The sequence below is a fragment of the Vanellus vanellus genome, assembly GCF_965231255.1.
Source record: "Vanellus vanellus genome assembly, chromosome: 2".
In the NCBI taxonomy this organism is placed as follows: Eukaryota; Metazoa; Chordata; class Aves; order Charadriiformes; family Charadriidae; genus Vanellus; species Vanellus vanellus.
The window spans coordinates 169,853,945-169,880,047 of record NC_138906.1 but is presented as its reverse complement, the minus strand read 5'-3'; the positions used below and the strand labels follow the sequence as shown (position 1 = coordinate 169,880,047).

The 26,103-nt window shown below is 55.8% G+C and overlaps 1 protein-coding gene across 1 annotated transcript in view; it reads right to left on the bottom strand.

Annotated features, from left to right (window-relative positions):
• Positions 1-26,103, bottom strand: part of ARHGAP39 (Rho GTPase activating protein 39) — a 174,886-nt gene that overhangs the window by 20,129 nt on the left and 128,654 nt on the right. The window contains exons 3-4 of the mRNA XM_082498861.1: positions 24,178-24,258; positions 3,370-4,777 (exon numbers count right to left, since the gene is read on the bottom strand). Of these exons, the coding sequence (XP_082354987.1) occupies positions 3,370-4,777; positions 24,178-24,258 (1,489 nt within the window). The remainder of the gene's footprint in view (positions 1-3,369; positions 4,778-24,177; positions 24,259-26,103) is intronic.

Here is a 26,103-nt window from a genome sequence, read left to right as displayed (position 1 = left end):
GCCAAGGACCAACTTCTTGAGGGATCAGTTTGCCGAGGACCAACTTCTTGAGGAACCAGCTTGCCAAGCACCAGCTCCTTTGAGGGACCAGCTTGCCAAGGACCAACTTCTTGAGGAACCAGCTTGCCAAGGACCAGCTCCTTTGAGGGACCAGCTTGCCAAGGACCAGCTCCTTTGAGGGACCAGCTTGCCAAGGACCAACTTCTTGAGGAACCAGCTTGCCAAGGACCAGCTCCTTTGAGGGACCAGCTTGCCAAGGACCAACTTCTTGAGGAACCAGCTTGCCAAGGACCAGCTCCTTTGAGGGACCAGCTTGCCAAGGACCAATTCTTGAGGGACCAAGCTTGCCAAGGACCAACTTCTTGAGGAACCAGCTTGCCAAGGACCAGCTCCTTTGAGGGACCAGCTTGCCAAGGACCAACTTCTTGAGGAACCAGCTTGCCAAGGACCAGCTCCTTTGAGGGACCAGCTTGCCAAGGACCAACTTCTTGAGGGACCAAGCTTGCCAAGGACCAACTTCTTGAGGAACCAGCTTGCCAAGGACCAGCTCCTTTGAGGGACCAGCTTGCCAAGGACCAGCTCCTTTGAGGAACCAGCTTGCCAAGGACCAACTTCTTGAGGGACCAAGCTTGCCAAGGACCAACTTCCTGAGGAACCAGCTTGCCAAGGTCCAACTTCTTGAGGGACCAGCTTGCCAAGGACCAGCTCCTTTGAGGGACCAGCTTGCCAAGGACCAACTTCTTGAGGGACCAAGCTTGCCAAGGACCAACTTCTTGAGGAACCAGCTTGCCAAGGACCAGCTCCTTTGAGGGACCAGCTTGCCAAGGACCAACTTCTTGAGGAACCACCTTGCCAAGGACCAGCTCCTTTGAGGGACCAGCTTGCCAAGGACCAACTTCTTGAGGAACCAGCTTGCCAAGGACCAGCTCCTTTGAGGGACCAGCTTGCCAAGGACCAACTTCTTGAGGGACCAAGCTTGCCAAGCACCAACTTCTTGAGGAACCAGCTTGCCAAGGACCAGCTCCTTTGAGGGACCAGCTTGCCAAGGACCAGCTCCTTTGAGGGACCAGCTTGCCAAGGACCAACTTCTTGAGGGATCAGTTTGCCGAGGACCAACTTCTTGAGGAACCAGCTTGCCAAGCACCAGCTCCTTTGAGGGACCAGCTTGCCAAGGACCAACTTCTTGAGGAACCAGCTTGCCAAGGACCAGCTCCTTTGAGGGACCAGCTTGCCAAGGACCAGCTCCTTTGAGGGACCAGCTTGCCAAGGACCAACTTCTTGAGGAACCAGCTTGCCAAGGACCAGCTCCTTTGAGGGACCAGCTTGCCAAGGACCAACTTCTTGAGGAACCAGCTTGCCAAGGACCAGCTCCTTTGAGGGACCAGCTTGCCAAGGACCAATTCTTGAGGGACCAAGCTTGCCAAGGACCAACTTCTTGAGGAACCAGCTTGCCAAGGACCAGCTCCTTTGAGGGACCAGCTTGCCAAGGACCAACTTCTTGAGGAACCAGCTTGCCAAGGACCAGCTCCTTTGAGGGACCAGCTTGCCAAGGACCAACTTCTTGAGGGACCAAGCTTGCCAAGGACCAACTTCTTGAGGAACCAGCTTGCCAAGGACCAGCTCCTTTGAGGGACCAGCTTGCCAAGGACCAGCTCCTTTGAGGAACCAGCTTGCCAAGGACCAACTTCTTGAGGGATCAGTTTGCCGAGGACCAACTTCTTGAGGAACCAGCTTGCCAAGGACCAGCTCCTTTGAGGGACCAGCTTGCCAAGGACCAACTTCTTGAGGGACCAAGCTTGCCAAGGACCAACTTCTTCAGGCACCAGCTTGCCAAGGACCAGCTCCTTTGAGGGACCAGCTTGCCAAGGACCAACTTCTTGAGGGACCAAGCTTGCCAAGGACCAACTTCTTGAGGGACCAGCTTGCCAAGGACCAGCTCCTTTGAGGGACCAGCTTGCCAAGGACCAACTTCTTGAGGAACCAGCTTGCCAAGGACCAGCTCCTTTGAGGGACCAGCTTGCCAAGGACCAACTTCTTGAGGGACCAAGCTTGCCAAGGACCAACTTCTTGAGGGACCAGCTTGCCAAGGACCAGCTCCTTTGAGGGATCAGCTTGCCAAGGACCAACTTCTTGAGGAACCAGCTTGCCAAGGACCAACTTCTTGAGGAACCAGCTTGCCAAGGACCAGTTCCTTTGAGGGACCAGCTTGCCAAGGAGCAACTTCTTGAGGGACAAGTTTGCCAAGGACCAGCTTCTATGAGAAAGCAAATCTGGCAGCCGGGTCAATCCCAACGTGCCAGGCTGGAGACCGAGGTAGGACTTGCGTGGAGGTGCTGCCTGTGATGAGACGGGACAGTCTGCACTGGAGGGATGGAGCTCCTCAACTTACTTTCAGTCCTCCCTGGGAAAAAACTCCTGCTGTAACTGGAAATTGCCTGGGAGTTACTGGTGGGTCCGGCGATGGGTTCAACCACCACTTGGATGGCTGGAGCTGGGGTGGTGGGTCAAGACCTCAACTCCAACGTGGCGCTGCCTGGTCCTGCTCACCATGGAAGCCGAGGGCCAGCGGCGCCCCTCCAGCACCTCGAACCGCTACGGGTGGGAACAATCCGGGGAGCAAACCCTCATTTCGGGGTGGAAAGGGGATGGTTTCCTCGATGTTCTTAACCCACTGTGGTCACCTCCCCTCGTTCTGCAGAGGGGACATCTCTGCTTATGCATCTCCTCCAGCCGGATGGGGACCAGATGTGGCTTTTTGGGTGTCCCCAGAATCCAGCGCTCATGGAGGATGCTACGAAGCCCGGGCTGACCCGTCACGAGATCGCTAAGGGAAATCTCCAGCACCGCCGCCATCCGACGGTGCCGGGACGTGAAATGCAAGGAGATGAGTTTCTGCCAAGCTCGCGAGCCCCGTGCCGTGTGCCGGGAGGACCACCACAGCCGGAGACGGGCGCTCAAAGCTCCTCTGGGAGCTGGGTGGGTGCTCGGGGTCCGGGAACTGGCTCTCACCGAGCAGCAGCAACACCGAGGGAGAAGAAGCAGCGCCTGAAGCCACAGCACAGGGCTGAGGCCACCACGGTTGCAGAGGTGCCCGTGCCGGCACTCGGCGGTGAGGAAGGCGTGGGATGGCCCCGGGGACCATCCCGCCGGATCTGCAGGTGAGGCAGGGGTTTAAACCGGCTTTACAAGAAGAAGGAGCTTTACCCGGGAGGGTGGTGGGAACGTCGTGCTGCCCCGTGGTGCGCTCTTGCCCAACCTGGCCCGGCACCCGAGGAGATGCTGCCCGGCGCCTGAGGGTTGGCGGCGCGGGGCACGTGGTGAAGTCCCCACCCCAACGCCGAGGAGGAGGACATCCCCGAGGGACGTTACCTGAGAGGGATGCAGGTAGGGCTCGGGGGAGGCCAGGTTGGTCTGCACGGAGACGCTCTTCTCCAGCAGGATCTGGGGGAAGCCCAGCTTCTCGAAGGTGTTCCTCTTCCAGTGCTTGTTCTCCTGCTGCGCCAACGCCTCGTCCTCGCTGAAGGCCCTCACCACCGGACCCGGCATGGGCAAAGGGAGGGCGCCGTCGCTCTCGTAGCCCGAACCGTCCTTTTGGGAATCCCAGCTGCTCCGTTGCTTCATGTGGTAGTGGGCTTGCTGGGCTTCCCAAGCCAGGCGCGCCTGTGCCAGGAAGGGCTCGGGGAAGCCCCGCGCCGCCTCCGCCTCCGCCGCTTTGCTCTCCGTACGGTTCATCGGTGACCTGTTGGGTCCCGGGGTGGCTCGTTCCTCAGCCAGCATCTGCTCGCCCAACACCTCCCGGTCCCCTGAGCCGTCCGTGGAGGAAGCGTTGGGGTCATGGGATAGGGAAGGCTTTCGGCTTTTCCTCTTTCTGGTGGAGGGCGAGTAGCCGGTGGAGGACAAGGTGTCCTGTTGGCTGGACCACGACATGGAGTCCTCGCCCTGGGCCACCTGGCCACTCGTTGGGCCAGGGCAGAAGTCGGGTCCCTCCATGCTGCTGTAGTCACCCGATTTGATCTCCAAGCGTTGGTCCCGGACCAGGCAGGGGCTGTGCTGCAGCGAGTAGGAGCCGCCGATGGGGTTGGGGGAATATTTGTGCCTCAACCCCGTCTTCATCTTGGGGCTGGAGCCCGACTGCTCCACGTAGACCAGTTGCCTGACGTACTCCTTGCCGGCAGGGCTGTATTCCAGGCTCATGAACCGGTCGGGACACTTCTGTTTGGTGAGCACCAACTGCTGGTAGGGCGAGTTGGAGCCTTGCTTGGGCGACTGGAGGAAGGGGTGAGGTTTACGGATGGGCGACTTCTGCGGCGAGCCGGCTTTGTAGCTCCCGCTGGCTTCGTACTGCATGTCCATGGGGGGTTCGTCGTAGATGGGAGCCTGGTACTCCATGGGGGGTTCCTCGTAGAGGGGGGGCTCGTAGGCGTAGCGGGGCGAGGAGGGTTGCGACTCGCTGGAGTGCTTGCGGTGCTGAGCTTGGAGCGGGGAGCAGAAGGAGTCCCCCCGGCCGAGCAGCGGCGAGCAGCTGCCCACGTGCTCAGCCCTCTTCAAGAAGGGCGACTGCTTCCTCTCCGGGAAGAAGACGGAGTTGTCGGCGTCGGGGGCGAAGGTTTGTAGGTTGGGCGACTGTTGGCCCCCCGAGGGTCGCCGGGAACGGGTGCCCGGTTGGTTTTCGGGCGCGTAGCCGTTGCCTTGGTGCATGAGGAAGCTGGGCTCGCGGTCGGTCACCTTGATCAGCATCCGCTCCTTGGTGCCGGCGTTCCATCGCAGGGACGACGTCCTGCGGGGAGAAACAGAGCGCCGCCATCAGCGAGCGAAGCCCCCCGCCTCCCCCCATGCCCACAGGCGGACAGACATCCCCAGGCATCCCCCGGGACCTCCCCAAGACCCTCAGCCGCAGCAGAGCCCAAAGGATGGATGTGCCCAAGCACCCCAAGCCTCTCCCATCAGGTGAAGAGCATGGCGGTGATGGAGACACCAGGGCATCGCCACCGTCCCCAACGCACTGGCGGTGACCCACAGCCTTCCCTGGCTCTCACAGACCTCAGCAACCCCCGGGGTGCACGAAGGACGAGCAGGTCGGACAGCCAAGCCCCGAGAAGCCCATGGCACATCTTGGAACACACATCTAGGAGACAGCCCTGAATCAGCCCTCCCCTTCTTCTTGGTGCTTCTTGGAGCCAAAGAATGATGGAAGAGCCAGCACGGCCACCCGCTGGGGACAAGTCTTGGGGCAGATGTACATCGGGTGACAGTCTCGTGGGTGTTTGGGGACACAGTCCTTGCAGGGAGTGGGGACTGACCCCACCACCGTCCCCCCCTGGGACCGGCCCCTTGATGGGTTCTCCATCCCAGAGCGAGAAGGAGAAGCCACCACCGCACAGCCCCATCTCTCCCACCTCTTCTCGCTTTCCGTCGTTCCTCGCAGCAGCCGGGATTAACCCATCTCACCCCCCTCCATCCAGGCCCCGGCCTGGGATTATCCCCCTCCTCCCGTTCCCAGCCGGAGCCGGGTTACGTTAAAAAATAAAAAAAAAAAACAAGAAAAAAATATTAATAATCCCAAGCATCGCTCAAAAAGAAGTTGAAGGCCAAAAACGTCAGACTTCGCCCCCTCTGCCGCAGAGGGAGTCCACAGTTAGGGGGGGGACACCCCTTGAAAACACGACCCCGACCTGTGCAGAGATGTCCCAGCCCCCCCCCTAAAATGTGAACCCCCACTGCCTTGTACCCCAAAGTCATGGGGCAGCTACTTCTGGTAGCAGTGAAGCGGAGTACCGACATGGCATGCCTGTCTGAGCCAGCAATGTGCCCCGGTGGCCAAGAAGGCCAATGACATCCTGGGGGGGCATCAAGAAGAGTGTGGCCAGCAGGTGGAGGGAGGTCATCTTCCCCCTCTGCTCTGCCCTGGGGAGGCCACATCTGGAGCACTGTGGCCAGTTTGGGGCTCCCCGGGTCAAGAAGGACAGGGAACTGCTGGAGAGGGTCCAGCAAAGGGCTACAAAGATGATGAGGGGACTGGAGCATCTTTCTGATGAGGAAAGGCTGAGGGACGTGGGGCTTTTTAGTCTGGAGAAGAGAAGACTGAAGTGGGGGATCTCATCAATGCTGATAAATCCTTAAAGGGAGGTGCCGGGGGGGATGGGAACAGTCTTTTTCCAGTGGTGCCCAGTGACAGGACAAGAGGGAACGGGCACAAACTTGACCATAGGAAGTTCCATCTCAACCTGAGGAGGGACTTCTCTCCTGTGGGGGCGGCAGAGCACTGGCACAGCTGCCCAGAGAGAGGGGGGAGTCTCCCCCTCTGGAGCCATTCCAAACCCGCCTGGAGGTGTCCTGTGCCACTGCTGGAGGTGCCCCTGCTCTGGCGGGGGGTGGCACTGGGGGAGCTCCAGAGGGCCCTTCCAACCCTGACCATTCTGTGAGTCTGTGAGGGGAGGGACAGCTTAGCCACCTACCTAAACCCGCACCGTGCATGGACATCTCGGTCTCCAAAGGGATGGAGCACAAGCACCTCAGGAGATGAGAGCAGCAGCTGCACTCCATCCCCTTCATCACCAAACCCCCCCCCCACCCCTACAGCCACCTCTGGATGGGATGAGCACCTCAGCACATCTGCTGAAGATGCGCACGGTGCCCATGGAGAGGCAGGTGGGAGCCGGAGCGGTGGTGGGAGATGCCCACGGCTTCTTTTTCTCGATGCTGAAGCTCACTGCATCCCTCAGCCACGTCACGTCCCATGCGACGATGCCCCCGCACACGTCCACTGAACGTCTTTCAACGCAGAGCATCCTACAGCGTCTTGCTGTTGCGCAACCCCAAACCTGCGCGGCATCGGGCTGGAAAACACCTGGTGGAGCCCGTTTTCACACATACAACGTGCGCGTGTGAACAAGAGTCTATGGGGTCCTTCTCAATTCTGAGACGTGAATAGTCATCCCCAAATCGCCACCCAACGGGCAGCTTCTGTGGCAATCCTGCTGTGACCAGGGGTGAAAGCTCAGACAGGGAAAGACGCTGAGCGCACAAGGAGCTCACTGGAGACCATCTCATCCACATGTAAAAAAACCTTGGAGCTTCCAACCAGAGCCTGGAGGAGACCTCCTTCACCGCTACCTGAAGTCCACCTTCTTGTGAAGGCATTTGATAGTCCTGGTGGGTAACATCTCCGGATGATGACGCGTCCTGCAAAGCTGGGTCTCCCATCACCGATCCTCCAGCAGCACCTCCGTAAGTTCTCCATTTCAACCCTATGCAAACCGGCAGTGATCAAAGAGTTTTTTTTTTTTTTTTTCCTCTTTATTAATAATCCAGAGGCAGAAATAATTACAGTCTCCGAATCATCTCGGCCCTGCAGGATTAACTCCTTGGGATTGGGTTGCGGGGAGCTGTGCAATCTGGGCAAGGCTGGTTGGGTTCCACCTGGGCTGCTCAGGGTCTTGGGATGAGCAAGAAAGCCCAAGGGGTGGGGAGAAACTCAACCCATCGCAAACGAATCCACCTCTCCTGGGGCAGCTCCCAGCTGGCAGATCATCCACCGTGGAAAAACCGCCCCTCTACAGGAGGGTGGACATCAAGGCTTGGACCAACCCAAGACTTCAAGTTACCACCTCCGCACAAAATAAAGTGTAAAATACTCAGAGGAGCAGAACTTCAGCCAAGCTTGGGACGGCCTTAGGCATGTCTACGCTGCTCCGGCCTCAAAGGCAACTGTCGCTTCTTTTGGGACGTTGCCCGCCACCGTGTTCTCCCCCAAACGTCGGGTGACCTTTGGGGACCAACCCTTCTCCTGTGCTCCACGGAGCCCGTTGGTGGGAAATGTGCCCGTTGGGAAGGGCAGGAGTCGGACACCACTGGCTGCAGCCTTGTCACCCGGCTCAGGTTCGTTCTCCAGGGTTGTCCCAACCCATGGTATCTCCAATGAGGGATACAGTGACCTCACACCATGAAGAGCTGGCCCAAGAGTTGGCTCGTGCTTCTGCTCCCATCCACATGAAGCAGTTGATGGTAGGAGACTGAGTTACTTCCAACTCCACACTGGATCTCTTGAACCTGGTGACCTGAAGGTCGGAGCGTCCGACAGCTTTCATCGGTTACAGGTCACTGAAGCCTCTCCTCACGAAATCTCAGAGATGTGGGAGGTTGGTGCCCACCATAAGAGGGCCTTCCCACCCCTTTTTAGCAGCACGCACCATCTCCAGACACCCCACCGCCAGCACAGCTCTCAGAGGTCATGCTGAGCAGCCCACCAGCCTCGGCTCCAGTTCCGGTGCCAAAACCACCCCATTTGACATCTTGCCCAATGCAGACTTCTCACCACTCACCGCTCTAAGTGGATCTCATGGACCTGTCCTTATGCCTTGTTACCACATTAAATAAGAATTAAACCTTCTCCCCTGCTTTTGTGGAAGCACGTCTACAGTGAGATCTTCTGCATCATGTCCCGAAGGTTGAAGATGGCTCGCTCTTTCTTTGAGAGGACATCAGAGCCACCAGCTCCGGCCAGCTCATGTTGTCTTCCCCACTTCTACACCTGCCTAAGACCACACCTTGATTTTCCTCTTTGCTACCCCAGTCCTCTCCAGTCTTTTCCATCTCGTCCAAAAGATTTCGTGGCCACTGGTTGGGGGGTTCTGCAAGAAGCTCTTCTTCTCCAGCACGACCTGGCGCAGCGGGGTGGCACATGGATCACCCCAACCAACAGAGAGGATTTTAACGTGCTCAATCCATGTTTTAAGTCCTTGGGAGGTGCCATCGAGGCAGGGGACACTCAGGAGGAAGAGCAGAGGTGGTTTTTATGGAGGTGCCAAAAGCATCGCCCGTCTCGCAGGAGGGATCCGAGCGGGAGTTCGCTGCTGTCTCCAAAGCACAGGGAAGCACATTGTGTTACCAATTCCTCGCCGAGTCCCCCGCTGGCACGGAACGTACCGGAGGCACCGTCTGCGACACGTCTGGGAGCACAGGCTGCTGCTCTCCCAGTTCATTCCTCTCTCGTTCCCAGTTGTTTTTTTTTTATTTTTTTTCGCAGCCACTTGTCCTTTCTGTCCTTCAGAAAAAGGTGGAGTGAGTCCAATTACTGAGTTTTGCAGAAAAATGCCCACAAAGAGGCATATATAAATATCTCCCCGCATGAGGCTCCACCACCTCCCGGCACCCTGCTTGTTGCTTGCCCACGACTTTGTCCTCTCTCCGGGGGATGTTGGGAACAATTTCTTCCTTTCCTTTCCGCCGCAGCCTTCCGAGCTCCCGAGGACTTGAGCCTTCTGCCAGCTTCTTGCCTCTGGTGACCTGCATGAGTTTGGGTCCCTCCTGGTCCCTCCAGACTGGTTGTTGGATCTTAACATCATCGAGCCCTTCCACAACTGAAACTCTCTCCACAACCGTAGCAGCATGTCCCGGAGAGCACAAACTATCAGGGCAGGGTGACGAGGGAAAGCCTTGCTAGGTCAGAAACGCCAAGAAACGGTTGGCTGCATGGCCCAGCATCAACAAGCTAAACCGATGAGTGAGGTGAGAAGATAGACGCGCTACGGAGAACGCCAAGGACCGATTTCATCCCCTCCTTGCTCCATCATTAACGGGCAGATGTCATCCCAGCAGCACTGAAAGGACCGGGGCGGCGTGTGTGGCGCCGGCGTGATGCCAGTGGGCAAGAAGGGATTACGATCCCACCAGCAACAAATGACCTTCTCACTGCTGCATGGATTCTAACCGAGGTCTCCTCTTCCTTCATCAACTATCCAACCATGGAGGACACTCATTTATTTTCGCCATGGTCAATAATTGCGGTAATTACAGGCTGGGTCACAGAACCCACCCCGGGGTACCCAGCACACCCTCGTCACCTCCTCTCTGGCTTATGCCACTGGTTAGGACCACGGTTGAGCAGCCACCAGGACAGATGAGGACTTGCATCTTGAGGATGATGGACCAGAAGAAGAAGGGATGGATAATCGGACCAAGGCTGGGCAGGAACCTGGGCAATCAGACCGGGAGCAATGCAGCGGAGCTGCTGGATCAGGACACTCCAGCTCATGCCACGGGGCTGCGTGTCACCAGTCCTGGGTTCCTCCCATCCTTTTTGATGCTTTCAGTGCTGGCTTTCCCATGAAACTTAAGCATATGGGGCTTTGAGCGACCTGGTCTAGTGGGAGGTATCCCTACCCAGGGCAGGGAGTTGGAACTGGAAGATCCCCAAGGTTCCTTCCAACCTAAACCATTCTATGATTCTATGATTCCATGACACTCAGCCGGAGCGGCACAAGCTCCCGTCAGCGTGTCACCTTGCTGCCACCGAAACCCATCTCCTCCCGCTTCCGTGGGCAACTCTGGTAGAGCAGGACACACAGAAGGTGTCCCCAAAGCCCTTCAGATACACTGAGGTGACACCAGCTGGACCACAAAGGCCAGAGGACGATGGGGATGCGCGACCGTTCTCCCGTATCGGTGAAGTTACTTGCAAAAGAGCAAGACATCTCCAAAGCTACAGGAGATCAACCTGCTGGCATTTCTGCTAAAAGGAGGGGACACCAGCACCTGAGTAAGGAGATAAAACCAGGGAAACCTGGGGGGACATCTTCCCCTGACACCCTGAAATGTGGCGTTCCCCCAATTCCCAAAGTGCAGAGCCCGGATCCGCAGCTGCGGGCACTTCATCGGCATCGACGGAGAAGGTTTTGCAGCAACGCCGGTAGGTTTTCCAACGACTCCTCCTCTTGCACGGACATTCGCCCTCTCCTGCCATCACCCACGGGTTTTCGGCAGCAGAGGAGCACCGGGAAGAAGGAGGGAGAGCTGCAGATCAAGAGCAGCTCCGCAATGAAGAGCCACCTGGTCCCGTGCCCTTTCCCCACCCCAACAGCTCCCAACCTCCACGCTGAAAACCTTTGTGGGTACCACAAAGCACCGAGGGATGAGCACCAAGCGATGCTCTGCAGAGGAACACCCTTCGGATCCTCCACTGTCCCCACACGGACACGAATCCCATCCTAAATCCAGGTGTTTTCACTCTTCTGCATCAAGAAGAGTGTGGCCGGTGGGGCGAGGGAGGTCATCCTCCCCCTCTGCTCTGCCCTGGGGAGGCCACATCTGGAGCACTGTGGCCAGTTTGGGGCTCCCCGGGTCAAGAAGGACAGGGAACTGCTGGAGAGGGTCCAGCAAAGGGCTACAGAGATGATGAGGGGACTGGAGCATCTCTCTGATGAGGAAAGGCTGAGGGACTTGGGGCTTTTTAGTCTGGAGAAGAGAAGACTGAGGGGGGGTCTCATCAACGCTTATCAGTCCTTCAAGGGAGGGTGTTGGGGGGATGGGAACAGTCTTTTTCCAGTGGTACCCAGTGATGGGACAAGAGGGAATGGGCACAAACTTGACCTTAGGAAGTTCCATCTCAACCTGAGGAGGGACTTCTCTCCTGTGTGGATGGCAGAGCACTGGCACAGCTGCCCAGAGAGGGGGGGAGTCTCCCCCTCTGGAGCCACTCCAAACCCGCCTGGAGGTGTCCTGTGCCACCGCTGGAGGTGCCCCTGCTCTGGCGGGGGGTGGCACTGGGGGAGCTCCAGAGGTCCCTTCCCACCCCCACCACTCCGTGACTCTGTGACACCAGGTGAAAGCACCTCTTAATCCCCGGATTTGCAGCCCGCGTCTGGCAACAGCGGACACGAATAAAAAAAAAAAAACAACACAAAACAACCCCAAAACAACCTGGGGAAGCAGCCCTGCCCGTCAAATCGCCGAGCCAAGGCAGCGCTTTCAATCAAAATATTAAGTAACAGCAACCAATAAACCTGAAAGCTCCACCGCAGCGCCCTGGATTATTGCTAAACGCTAGAAAAGCATCGCTCCGGACTAAATTGAATTTTCTACCTGCAAAAAGGACTGTTTGCACAACGTCTTTTTTTTTTTTTTTTGTGGCGAAATCTCTGCAGCCACCCGTGCCCACCAGCAGCTCGCTGCCCCCCCCCTCCGAGAAATCAAAACCGGCGCTGCTGGAGAGGCGAGCGATCCCCGCCGCGGCTTTCCCACCCTCCTGGCACACGAGATCCTCCAGAAATTCCAAGTATTTCCGTTATCTGCGGCTTGGCACCCGGTTTCCCTTCGCTATTTTCTCCTTGCTGGGGAAGGCAAGATTCGCCTTCCGGCTCCCCAGTAGGTTTCCACCACAAACCCCTTCCCAAATCCCTCTAATCTACCGGCGAAATCAACTCATTTTGGCAAATTCGCGTGATTTCCGCGGGCTGAATCGCTGCCTTCATTCAGGGGAGGATTTTTTCCGAACCACACGAGCGATTTCTGCTCTGAAATCTCCCCGCCTGCTCAGACAACCCCTTCCCCGAACTTCTTCCAGCCTTTGGGAAGTCAACGACAGAGGTGAGAAGAGAAATCCCCGTCTCCCTCCACCAAGAATTGCTTTTACTTCCAGTTGGGTTTAACCGGAGAGATGTAACCCATCCTCATCCCCCACCGCGTCTCCGCCATCCCCGACGTTGAAATCGAATTATTGCGATGCCGGCAACAATCGGGACCATCCGCAGCTCTTATTGACCTTAAAACCCACCAACGGCGAGCCAAATCCTTCGTGATTTGGGCTGCGACGCCTTTTAGTGCGGCTCCGTTAAATCAGCTGGGGACTCACGAAAAAAGCGAATAAAAAAGCGCCGGGCACAGCTGGGCTTAAGTGCAATTATTTTAACGGCGTCGTTTGGGCTGTTAAAGGAATGACACCGCAACGCTCCTCCAACGGAGACGTAAAAGCGACAACGTGCACAAAACCTACCTAAATACACACATTTTTCCAACGTAGGTTTGCTCGTCCCGCTGTTATTTCGACTTTGCAGATGACGACTGCAATTTAGCGCCGGGATTAAATGGGTTTTTTCCCCTCTCGGTGTGGGGAGAGGGGGGAAAAGCCCTTAATTTGAATCATTAATTCAAATATATTGGTTTCCAACGTCCTGTGAACGCATCGGGGCTTGCATCCACTGGGGTGGATCGCCGGGGTACCCCACCGCCGCCCCGCCACGCAACCCTCCCCACCGTCCCCGCTCTTCCTCACCTTCCTCCCCCGGCCGCGGGAGCCGGGCGCATCTCCTCCCGCGCCTCTTCACCACCCTCCTGAGCTTTAAGGTTTTTTTTTTTCCACCCCCAACCTGAATCCGGTGCTAAACTGGACCCACTGCAATTTCCCCGGGGATGGGGATGAGGGATGCAGCGCTGCATCCTTCCCCCCCCATCCCTCACCACCGCCTCCTTCCCCATCTCCTCCCAGTTGGGTACCGCCGGCTCAGCCGGGGATGGGCGGCCGCCGAGCGCATCCCGCTGCGAAACCCCGGGGTCAGCGATGAGCCGGCGGCGGCAGAAAAAAAAAAAAAAAAAAAGAAAAAAACGACAAAAAAAACCCCCTCCCTTGTACCTGGCACGCTGCCCAACGCCGCTCCCACGACGCAAATAATCTCCTTGCAGAGGTGGGCAGCCGGAAAAAAATAAGAATAAGAGCCTGCCCGCTCTCCGCGGCAAGCCCAGAAGATCAGATGGAAGCCTCCCATGATGCCTCCTAAATTTTCCAGCTCGGGAACTGTCCTTAGGAGAGCCACCCAGCCTCGACAATCATACAAAAACCGCCAGAAAACTCGACTTTTTGCCGATTTACAGCTAAATTAAGGGATGGGAAGACAGGCTAAAATCCCCTCCCGCCCCCCATCCTAAGACTTCATTGCTCTTCATGGGCAAGTATTGCTGTTCCCCCAAATTTGTATGTACAGAATTATACGCTTACAGCGTATATAAATACCCCGGAGCTTAGATTGTGCCGGATATTTTAAATTCCTGCTCAAGTGCTCCTGGCGTACGGCTTTTACGACTTTAGGGGTCACCGCAGGTGTTTCCCAACCCCACCGTGGTCTCTCCAGCCCTTCTTCTACACTTGCAACCTCTCTTCCCATCCTTATCTACACGCCTGGAAATCTCACGTCCTCCTCGGACTTCATTTTTTAAGAAACCTGCAGATACGGTCAAACCCAATTCCTACCGAAATCAGTGTGAGCGAGATGAAATCTGCAATAAAATGGTTTTTTTTTTTTTGGAAAGAAGTGTGAGCACCAGGCCTGAGTTTCCCAACCTCTCCATGGACCTTGGTGAAGCTAAACTGGTTCAACGCTGGTGAAAGGAAAGTTTCTGTGGTCAAATCCAGACTGGGCCAGACTGGCAATGGTCTGGATGGGGCAGGACATGGTTTGGGCTGAGCTCTCCAGGTGTAACACCGGCCTGGCACAGCAGGGAGCACCCTCGGGCTTTCGTTTTGGCATGCGTTTCTCATCCTTCAAGGTCCTCCTTCCTCTCCTCTTCACCTTCGCTTACTGCGCCCGCAGGTCTCCCTCTCTCGTCCTCCCTTTGCTTCGGTTGGGATGGGCTGATGCATCTCTCCGATGGGGAAACCCAAGAAGAACTGCAGTCTGAACGGGTTTTACGCTCGTGGGGATCGGGAGGAGATGGACTGGCCTCGCTGCCTGTACTCATGGGCACCAGATGTCACCCACCGCTCCCGGTGGGGCAATGGGGTGGGGGGGGCTGACAGTTCGGGATGGAGAAGCGTGGCAGGAGACCAGCTCCGCAACCTGCCAACCTCTTCCCAGGATGATCTGGGACTTAGTGTTTGCTCTGGGTAGGAGAACCCATCCATGGAGGAACCATGGAGAAGGTGCAGCACCACCACCAACCGGATGGCGTCATAGCTGCCCTCTGTTTTCTGTCTCCTGCTAAATACCAGCGGTGGGACCAGGAGGACCATTTAACGGATGCAACGTGAGCTGTGGAGTGTCCTGGAAGCCGAACATCAGGCTCGGTCTTGTTGGGGCAAATTCAGTGTGATGGGAAGGCTGAAGCCCAACCTTCTGCCCATCACTGTTGACCGCAAAGCTCGGTTGAAGGGCGTCCAAGGTCTCACAAGGCTCCTCGCGCACAATGATTTCATTCTCCAACTACAATATTACCGAAGGATTGATCCCTGTGACCAAGGCAAGCAAAAGCCGCCCTGTCAAAATACAATTTTTTTAATTATTATTTTTTTTTTTTAATGAAAAGGAGGAGGCTCCAACGCTCACGAACCGCCCGATCCCTTTTCTCTGGACGGCGCTGTCAGATCGCTTTTAGAGCTTCAGCCCCGCAACACCGCATCTCTACGTGCGACATCTCCCACGTTCGCTGCCCGAGCGCGCCGCTAACTCCTCCTCTCTCCGAAAAGCTGCTCCCATGGCATCCGCTCTAATTAGCAGCAGCGGAAGCTGAATCAAGACAAGAGAGAGATAATGAGCCTTCCCATTCCTCCCCGCCCCCCCCATTCAATAGCACGGAATTTTTCAGCCACCCTTTTTTCAGCAGCGAGGGGGAAAGCCCCCACCAAGATGACGAAAGCCACCGTTTTCCGGTGAAACAGCAGCGGTTTCTGAACATCACGTTGAGTGGAGCGTGACGTGGTAGGGCAGGTCTGCAGCCCACCCCGTAGACCCTGCGTTGGGGAGGGCCAAGAATCCACACCAAAGGGATTTTGTGGGCTCTAGCTAATAAGCAAATGCTGAAACGAGCTCGGATGGCTGTTCCTGGCGAGCTGTGGGCTGCTCGCTCATTGTTGAAGGTCAGGCTGACCATGCTGAAGGTCAGGTTGACCATGTTGAAGGTCTTCATTAGCTTCGGTTACCTGCCACACCTGGCCACAGCCCCCCACCTCGTTCTCTTGGTTTGTCCTCAGCAAGCTCTCAAGCTACGCAGGGACAAGCCATGGTGGCCAAGGGGTCTCCAATGAGCCCTTCGGGATCGGTCTCATTAGGAACCGACCAGGAGGATGCCCATGATCGGGGTCTGCCAAGCTGGCATATCCACAACACAACCCATCCTGGCAGCCGAGACCGGCACGGCACGCCAAGGCGCCGCGCACGGAGGGGAACGGATGCCTGCGGGAAGCCGAACGCCAGATCCCCAGGAGGCAATCGGGGCTGCTCGCCCCATCTCAGATGTACGATTAAACCAATCGCCCAAAATAGCCTGTTTTCCGAAACCCAAATGTCACCGAAACAAGGCGAGATTTTTCTTTTTCTTGGAGAGGGAGGAGGGAACGCGGAGAAGGGCGCACAGAGAAGCCTTTATCATTACGAGGAATTAGCTGCGAAATACAAAGAGACCAGAAGTGACATTTCCCTAAATAGCAGATCAATAGGGGATCCGCTTTCTTTGTCTCCGTAAGCATGACAACAAGTTCCCACAATGGTGATTTTTAGCTCTTGCCTAACCCGAGCTGATTTCACATGCCCCGGAGCGGAGCGCAGCCCTCCCCGTTCGCTAAGCCGAAGCCCTTCACCCTCTTGGTATTTCCAACTTGAATCATTCATCCCTGCTACGAAACACCCCCCGGGCTCAGTCTGCAGCCTGGTGCCACCTTCTCCAGCTCTTCCCCACCAGAAGAACCACCCCCAGCCCCCTCCCCCCAATGGCAGGGAGGGCTGGAACTCGATGATCTTTAAGGTCCCTTCCAACCTAAACCATTTGATGACTCTAAGACCTCTCCCGTGCCTTTGACCAGGCTCTGGGACGTGAACGGCCACCTACCAAGGCCTACGACAAGATCAGTCTCCAAGCCTAGATGCTGGGTGTTGGGGCAACGTGCCAGGTCATTCCTCCCCTAGGCTCACCTCCACCCGTGGAGACCAATCCCAAGAGATGGGTGACTTTGAAGCTGCCGATTGCTACCACGGCTGCGGGAAGGCTGATTGAGCAGCTCCTTCTCTTAGAGAAAAGCTTTTGGCCGTGGAACCAAGCTAGACCTGCTGCCCCAGTTTGCGCGCGAGCCACCAGATACTGCTGCCATCAGCAGCACGTTGGCTTTGAAGAACAAGTCCTGGAAGCTGGAGCTTGGCTGTTTGCTGGAAACCCTCCAGCAAGAAGTGTTGCTCTTGGCTTAGAGGGACGCTACAGGTCCATCACTTGGGCACAACACGTGCGCATTTGAGATAAGTTACCCGGCTCACGCTGAGGATGAGGACTCTTCAAAGCAAGACCACAGTCTGGTGTTTGGCTGAGCATGGAAAAAGTGCAAGTTCCAGAAGGACGCTCCAGCTCCTCAAAAATGAAGCCGTCAGACAGGAGGACTTTCAGCTTTAGTTGCACGGGGCAGAAGAGACTGAGTTTGCCTCCCTTCTGCCCCGTGGAGACTTTGACCTGGGGCAGAGGTCCCAGCACGCCCAAGAAGAGCGATGAACTCTCCAAGCTCTTCTTCAATTTTGCTCCAAAATACGGGATTAATCTCACGGTTCTCCAAGGAACCACTGGTATTAGGTCTGCGCCTCCTCATTACTTCTAAAGAAACCAGGCAACAGATTTACCTCTAAATATCAGGAACGGGCACGTTTATTTACAGAAAAGGCTTAAGCTGTGGTCTTAACTCGTAGTCGTGACCGATGAAGCCTGAGCAGAACGAGGCGGGGGATAAATCGAGCAGCTGGCAGCAGCACGTGTCCCCGCGCGGGACAGCTGGGGTGGCCACCACGCTGCTTCTGGTGGGCAGGTGTCTCGTCGGCCAGCACATGTCTGTCGGCACACTTGAGATGCATCTTTGTCATCCTTGGAAAAGGAATGTGGCCTCGCAGCCGCCTTGGCTAAAATTGACACCAGCGGCGAAGGGAGCTTCAGCCCAGAGATGTTGAGGTCCCATCCCCAGGATGGCTCCGGGGTACGGGGTTCCTCGGGAAGCTTGGATGAATCCAGAGGTTGCAACCAGAAGGGGTTGGAGATCTTTATTTCCGCAGTGTCACGGCTGCATTTGTTCCCACATACCCAGCGCACGGTCAGGTGGAAGAAGCCGCGTTCAAAGTCTGGTGTGGTGGCTCCTCACCTCTGTCCCAGGCTTCTTCCAAGCTCCTACAAGTCTACCGAATTTGGCACATGGCTTCACATAACCTCTTTGCCCACAGTGCGAATTAAACCTATTCCCTACATCCATGTGAAGGCACTACTGCACCAACAACCAGCTGGAGAAGGGCTGAACATGGTCGGTACAAGAGTTGGACACTGAACACTCCCATGGCTGGAGAATGAATCTAGCAACATCTGGAGCACACAACCCGTGTGACAGCCAAGAGATAAGGAGAACTGTAGGAAGTTGGCGAACTGCAGCCATATCTCAAAACAGAGGTCGCCCAGGACGAACACACAACCAGCTCCTAAACTTCAGGTGCCTGATGGGCCACACGAGGCTCTGTGGAGCTATCAGAGAGATGGTACCAGGTCTTTTGGAAGCCAACCCCAAACCTCTCCTCACTTCCATACTTGCTTGGCTACACAGTCAGCTATGAAGTGACTCCTGTTGACCATGAGGTGCTGAAGACCATGAGAAGATCAAAGACCTCTTTAAACTCTCCTGCCTGAGAAGGTTCAGGACAAATTGAGGAAGACCACCTCAAGAGCATCACAGGGATCCCCTGCAGATGAAGCAGCTGCTGTCCTGCTCTCCCAACATGTTCCCAGCAGAAACAAGATCCATTCCTCCCTGGCCATGGATTGGACATCCTATCTGTAAACCGCTGGAGAACAATCCACTGATCACCTCTGCTTCCACATCTGACCCAAGAATTACAGATCAAACACAGCAGCCAGGCCAAACTGGAAGTGTCCCTAAGAGCTGGACACCACACACTCAAACGAACAGATTTCTCACCTTCTTCCAGAGCAGAGAAGGTTACAGCAGGGACTGGGGTATATTTTTGGGTCTAGTTCTTCTGCTCTTGGCAAATCTCCAAGTAATGAACCTCCTGCTTCCCAGGCAGCAGAAGGGGAGAAGAGGATCATTAACGCTTTGCTGCTGTGCTCCATGTCCGGCACGCTGCGTTTCCCTCAACCATGAAGCTCCAGTGTCTTCTTGGTGGCCGCAAAGCCCTGACCACCTGCACGTGGTACACGACATCCACCCGATGAGCAGTATGGAACAAAGAGGGTCAGAGGAGCAGAGCAGCTGAGCGCTGGGAGAGGAGACAAATTCAGAGGAGCGAGTTGAAGGTCTTGGATCTGAAGACCAGCTCTAGGGGCCTTGGACCCTCCATCCATTGACTGGCCAACACAAGCACGGGATGATGACGGAGACCTGGGATTTGTCCCACAAACAAACAGACTTCTTGACAAAACCCACTACACGGCTTAGCAAAAAGTTCAACCCTCTCAACAGAACCATAGGAGGAAAAATGAGAACGTGAAGCAATTGGTCTCCAGGGACCACAAACCAGAAGAAATAAAGAGGAAAGGGTTAAGAACGGTTACCGTAATTGCCCATCTCAATGGGATTTGGAAGCAAGGGCTTTCCTACAAATGCCTCCTAGACAGACGGAGCAAGACGTCATCCTCTTAACGACACCCACTAATCTTCATTATATTAGAAAATCTCTCATAGCGATTGTTGGCCGGAAGCGCCGAGCCAGCGCTGTCAAGGAAGCGGAAAAATCCTTGCCTGCTCCTGAAGATGCTGCTGCAGCTCCTGGGGTGACCCAGGCAGCTGAACCCCAAAGCTGCACTTGGAGAAGATGATGCCATGGATGAGGGTGGTCTCCCAGCTGAAGCCCACAGGACCCCTTCCCCATCAGCCAACCTCTTGCCTCTCCATCTGCCTGTACCCAACCTTCACGCCAGGACAGCTGTGCCCTCAAAAGCCACCCTGCTCCCACACTTTGTCCAAACATCTGTAAGTCCTCCAGCTTCTCCCTGCCCAGCCAGAAGGGAGGAGGTGATGGAAGCGAGTGGACACATGCCCAGAAGGGAGCAAGACACAGCCAAGGTCTCACCAAGCTTCCTCAGCCACCAGAGACCTACAGACACGTTGCGTAACTCCGTCTTCTGTCCCTCTGCCAAGCACACTGTCTGCCCACCTCTTATCTTGGCCTTTGAAGGAGGCAACATGCACTTAACCATGGCTTTGAGAAAAACCTGTGGGAACCAATGCAAGACTTGATGAGGAGGAGAGGGTTGGAAGGACCCGAGAGGGCTGTTGGGCTCGGAGACCTGATCGCCCACCCGACTGCGAAGCCTCCAGGATCATTTCACGAACGTTGTTTAGAAGCGGCTGGATCCCAGGGCTGGATCCGGAGGAGCTGGGACAGCGCTGCTCTGGTGGAAGCGCTTGAGGGCTCAGCCCGCACCACTTTCTGCGATGGGAGACTTTAAAGCTCTGGTTGGGTGCCAGCTCGTTTCGCAATCGCCACCTCAGCAGTGGCATGAGCCCGTGGGGAGACGAGAGATTCCCCCATCCCTTTGCAACCTGGCCAAGGGTGCTGGAGCACCAGCCTTTCCCCAAAACCTGTCGTGGAGCATCAGAAAGAGGTGTCTGGCCTGTGGACACCTCCCCCCCCGCCCAGATCTTGGTCACTTCAGGCAGAGGAACCTCAAGAGTCTTCCCATTCGCATGAGGGACCACATGTGTGACCCTCTGAGCCATCCAGAGGTAGACACCAGCGTTGGGCTTCCGGGTGACCTCCCCAGTGCCATGGGTGCTGCCCACCATCGTCCCACCACCAACGCCCTTTGCACCCTCTGGGATCTGTCTCAGCCTTGGTCCATCCAAAGAAGAGCTACCAGCGAAGCTTTGGAGAAGCTTAACGAGCGCCGGAGCTCCGTGCACGCGGCACTCACACGGTTAAAAAGAAAAACCCACCCCAGGCTGTGCCGGTTCCTCTCTCCATCTCGCTTGGCAGCCCCCGGACAGAAGGCACTTGAGACCCGTTCTTCCAGAAGGAAGTCCACCCTCAGCTAATTAAGCAAAGCTGCTAATTAGCTTCCCCCGGCTGGAATCGATTGGGGGGGAAGGGGGGGCCGGGGCTGGCGGTGGGTTTTTACGGGCGGTCAAGTTGGGGTGGGGAAGACGGGGAGGCACCTCCTGCGGCAAAGCACGCGCTGATGCAAACGGGTCATGTGCGCTAACCGCAGTGAAATTTAATCTTTTAATTGCTTGGGCGGCCGCGGGCATCGGCCAGCTGGCGGGGGGAGGCCGCCGTCCCCAAAACCTGCATCGTCCCCTCCCGTCTCTGATTGCAGCTCGTTAATCGGCACCGCCACCCAGCTGGCGGCGGGTCAGAACCCATCAGTGCCGAATCGCTAACCCCCGGGCGCAGAAAAAAAACCGAAAACGCTCGGGGTAGAGAGTGGCGTGTCCCTCTCGCCGCTGCGTGTCCCCGTCACCGCTCCACGTCCCCGTCACCGCTCGAAGGTCGCCTGGATGAAGGCTCGGCTCCCACCGAAGCACGCTTGAGCCGAGAAGGCACCCGCAAACCCCATTTCCAAACCGAAGAGCAGATCCAGGACCGCCAAATCACGCTCCCTTCCGCTCTTCCTCACTTCTCCTGCCTACAGAGAAGGAATTAGTGTGGGGTGCCGCACCTGGGGAGGAATAACCTCATGCATCAGTACAGGTCGGGGGCTGACCTGCTGGAGAGCAGCTCTGTGGAAAGGGACCTGGGAGTCCTGGTGGACAACAGGATGCCCATGAGCCAGCAATGTGCCCTGGTGGCCAAGAAGGCCAATGGCATCCTGGGGGGGCATCAAGAAGAGTGTGGCCAGCAGGTGGAGGGAGGTCATCCTCCCCCTCTGCTCTGCCCTGGGGAGGCCACATCTGGAGCACTGTGGCCAGTTCGGGGCTCCCCAGGGTCAAGAAGGACAGGGAACTGCTGGAGAGGGTCCAGCAAAGGGCTACAAAGATGATGAGGGGACTGGAGCATCTTTCTGATGAGGAACGGCTGAGGGACGTGGGGCTTTTTAGTCTGAAGAAGAGAAGACTGAGGGGGGGTCTTATCAACGCTTATCAATCCTTCAAGGGAGGGTGCCGAGGGATGGGAACGGTCTTTGTTCAGTGGTGCCCAGTGACGGGACAAGAGGGAACGGGCACAAACTTGACCTTAGGAAGTTCCATCTCAACCTGAGGAGGGACTTCTCTCCTGTGGGGGCGGCAGAGCACTGGCACAGCTGCCCAGAGAGGTGGGGGAGTCTCCCCCTCTGGAGCCATTCCAAACCCGCCTGGAGGTGTCCTGTGCCACTGCTGTAGGTGCCCCTGCTCTGGCGGGGGGGTGGCACTGGGGCAGCTCCAGAGGTCCCTTCCAACCCTGACCATTCTGGGATTCTGTGATTCCGTGAATTGTACCCACCCAGCACTTGGAAGGGATGCTCTGGAGGAAAGCTGTCCACGGGCAGTGCTCTTTGAGCTCACCCCACGCTCAAGGAGAGCATTCTGCTGGTGGGGACGAACACCAGCTACCATGACCCTATTCGTGTCCCCTCCTAGAAAGCTTGGCTTTCCCCTCTTTTGCTTAAGTGGCGATTAATTCTGACGCTCCTGGGAGGTTACTGCAGAAGCAGGGAATTAACAGGGCAGGCAGGGTGGCACACGGCCAACGCCGTCGGGTGATTTTCCACTCGCACGTGTCTTCAACCGGGATGGAGATTGCTGCAAACCACGTCGCCGCGGACCGGCTGACCAGCCCCTTACCGTCCCGGAGCAACAGGGAAGGGAACGTTGAGCATCATGCCGGGGAAGGGAAGGTAAGAGCATCGTGCCCTCCCGGTCCCCGCTGCCAGCACGGAAAGCAAAGCAAGAGCTAGAGGTGCTTCAACTCACCTGCATCTTCAGAAAAACACAGAAACTGGGGGTGTTTGTCAATGCCCAGAGCAACCAGGCAGGCATCAGCTCCAAAATCCCCCAAATCTGACCGCAGTCTATAGACTTGCTGTCTTAAAGGTAGGAACTGGGATGAACATGGTGTTACGGAGGAAGGCTTCAGGCCACCGCTTGTTTGCAGGTCCATATTAGTAAAAGCGTCCAGTGCAGGCGTTTATCCTCACTGGTCCCACCTGATTTGATCTGGATGATGCCAGCAGGTACCAAAAACCCCTACCTGCATGGGCTGGGATGGAGTCAGGGCGAGATGGGTCTGTCTAGGTCCGTGGGGAAGTCCCAGAGTCACACCACCACCTCCATCCTGGTAGGTGGTGACCAAGGGGGACATCTCCCAAATGCTCCGGGGCAGGACGAGGTGGGTCAGCTAAGATGCTTCCATTGGCCACCAAGAAAGAGTGGCCAAGGAGCCATCTGAGCTGTATCAAGAGCAATTTCTCCATCCCTGCTCACAGTACTTTGGGTTTTGAAGGCCAAGAATGGTGATGCAGGTGCTGGGCCAGGCTCTGGGAGCCCAGCCCATGATCGTCCCCCACCTCTGATCATCTACTCAGACATACTCAATTCTGGTGATTTTTTGCCTGCGTCCAAGGCTTTCGTCCACATCGGTACTAGTGAGAAGTGACAGCGTTTGTGCACCTGAACCACTTGTGCAAACTCTAAGAGGGACATTTTGAGCCGTAACGAAGACAAGCACGACACCATATTATTTTCTAACAACACAAATCCATGAAAGCTGGAGGTGGGGGTTTGGTTTAGCACCCGAAATCCTGATAGGAGCAAGAGAAGGCTCATAACTGTGTTACGGACTCTAAAAGCAGCTGGACCCAGAGGCTAGAAGAGATGGTCCATTTCTCAGGAGGCTTTCCCACCTCCAGGGCCCTACGGAGGCAGCGCACCGAATCAGCCGGGCTTGCTGCGGTGACGGATTAAATCCGTACCCACATAAATCTGCTCACGTTTGATGCAAAAATCCTAGGAAAGAACCCAGAAACTGGTTCCAGTGTGGAGAGGTATTCAAGCCACCGCCCCACCGTGATGGCAGGCGTTGGGGTGCATCACCAGCACCGGGTGAGTCCTGTCTTGATGCTGGAGCCTAACGCAACCCCACAGATCAGGAGGTCACCCTGAGGTGTGATCTCATCACCAGACAGCCCTGGTGGTCCTCCTGTCCTACCCCAATTTCTGGTCATGGGTAGGAGCCACCCAAACGAGGACCATGGCACGGAGGGGATGGATGGTCCCCGCTCCAAAGAACCATCAAAATATATCTTAAGGTTTATTTAAGGGTGGTAGTAAAGCCGAAAACCGCAGCATGTGAAGGGAAGGGGATGGGGAGGAGGATCAGAAGACCACAAAGAAAACACCGGCGTTTCTTGCTGCCCCGTCCCCACAGGTCAACTGGCAGCAGACGGGCTGTCCCACACCCCCACCTCACCACCGAGGCCACGTTGTAGACCCCAACCCCGATACCGGAGGGAAATTTTGGCTACCTGTAGTGGAGGAGTTGACCTTCCGCACTGTAATCCCGATAAATGTCATATTCTTTCTCAAACGCTCCGGAAGGCGACGAACTGCAATACAGTAACAGTGAAGAAGGAGTTACCAACGGTGACTGCGATGCGCACGTGCCCTTATTAAAGTCTCCTTCGCTTTAGGATTAACGAAGGTGCACCCACAGAGATGGGCTCCTGGTCCCCACCCGTCTGGGCTCTGCACTTGGGACCTACTCCCACCTCCTCGCATCAAACTTTTGAGTCATTAATCAGTCGTTAAGCAGACGATGACCAAGCTCTCCACGGCCGTGGTCTCCAGCTTCATTTCAAACCCTGCAAACACCATATTCTCCCTTAAACTCTGCTTATTTGTGAAAGACGGTTGTAGACCTGCCTGGAGAGATCCTAAACATCTCATGGCTTTGTCCCACCCATGGTCCTTTCCAAGTGCAGCCGTTCCTCATGCCTCGAGCACTGCTCTCGCTCCTCATTCATCTCACATGGTCAGAGTCAACAGAGGCAGAGGCAGCAAACCCCAGAAAAGCCCTTTTTGCCACATTTTCATCTACTGCGTTGCAGTCGGTTACATCTGAGCCCGCAGAGCCCTCGCTCCCAGAAGACAGAGGAGGTCCCAGAACCAACAGCTACCAAAACTCTTCCAAGAGACACCTTACCTGAGTGCGCTCATTGCAGAAAGATGGAAAAAAAGCACCTGGAGGTGCAGGACGGCATTTACACGCTGCTTTTTGGACTTAAAACCTCTCCTAGAAGAGCAAACCCACCCTTGCTCCACGTTCCCTTTGGCTTCGTGCACGCCCAACAGCCCAGCATCCACGCCGAGACCATCCAGCACCTCCCAACGAGGCACGCGACCACTTACGAGTCCTTGTCTAGGGGGCAACGCTTTCCAATATTGTTCGTACTCGTTGCCAAAATTTGCTCAATGAGCACAGGAAAGGTCTTTTTGGTCTTTTTTATTTGTTTTGGTGTTTTTTTTTTTTTTTTTTGCCTTAACAGTCCATCACTGTGGGAATGTGCAAATAATCAGGCTCGTTCAGCAAAACAGACGGCACCGAGCACATTATTAGACATTTGCTCCGCATCAGAACGTAACGGCAAACATCTGGAGAAATAACTTCGTTTTGAGCAGTTTTCGAAGAAACAGCATTAACACCACCCCCCTACCCCCCCCATGTACGCATTAAGATGCTTTTTGTTAATAAAATTCAGATCAGATGTTGGTTTCAGAAGAAGAAAAGAAACAAATCTTCTTAATAGGATAGACCTCAAAAATTTTATTCGAGTATGAGGCAATAAAATTAAGCTTCTGTCAAAGCTAATTTTAATGAGGCTTCCGAGCCCTGAAATTACGGCTGGGTCGAATTGCTTAATCCCTTTTTCCTCTCGAGTGCACGTGAATGAGTGCACCTCCTCCTCCACGACTCCCAGTGTCTTCTCAAGATGCGACGCCAGCGCCGTACCCAGATCCATGGCTCCAGGATCTCCTCCCCAATGGGCAAAGCCCTCCATGGAAGGGAATTAATGCTCACGAAGCTTCCTAATGAAGAGCCCCGCTGCTGAAAGAGGCCATATCTAACATTTACGGAAGAGAAAGGCAATAGTTGTTGGGAGAAGACCTCAAGGAAGGTCTCCTTCAGGCAAGTTCTTGTGGTCAAAGCCGAGCAAGGGAAAGACCCTTCTGGTGGTAACATCCCTGCCCAACCATGGCCTGGAGAACCTTCAAGGACTACGTGCAAATCCCTGGTGCTGTTGGAGCTGAATGGAGACTCCCCTTTTCTCCAGGTTTCCCCAGGAACCAAAGACTTCAGGACCACCTTAGCTTCCCGACGCAAAATCTGTCCGTTTGCCTTACTTTATGAACCTTTTGGAAAGATCTGCAAGGTAAGAAATATCCTCCTGGTG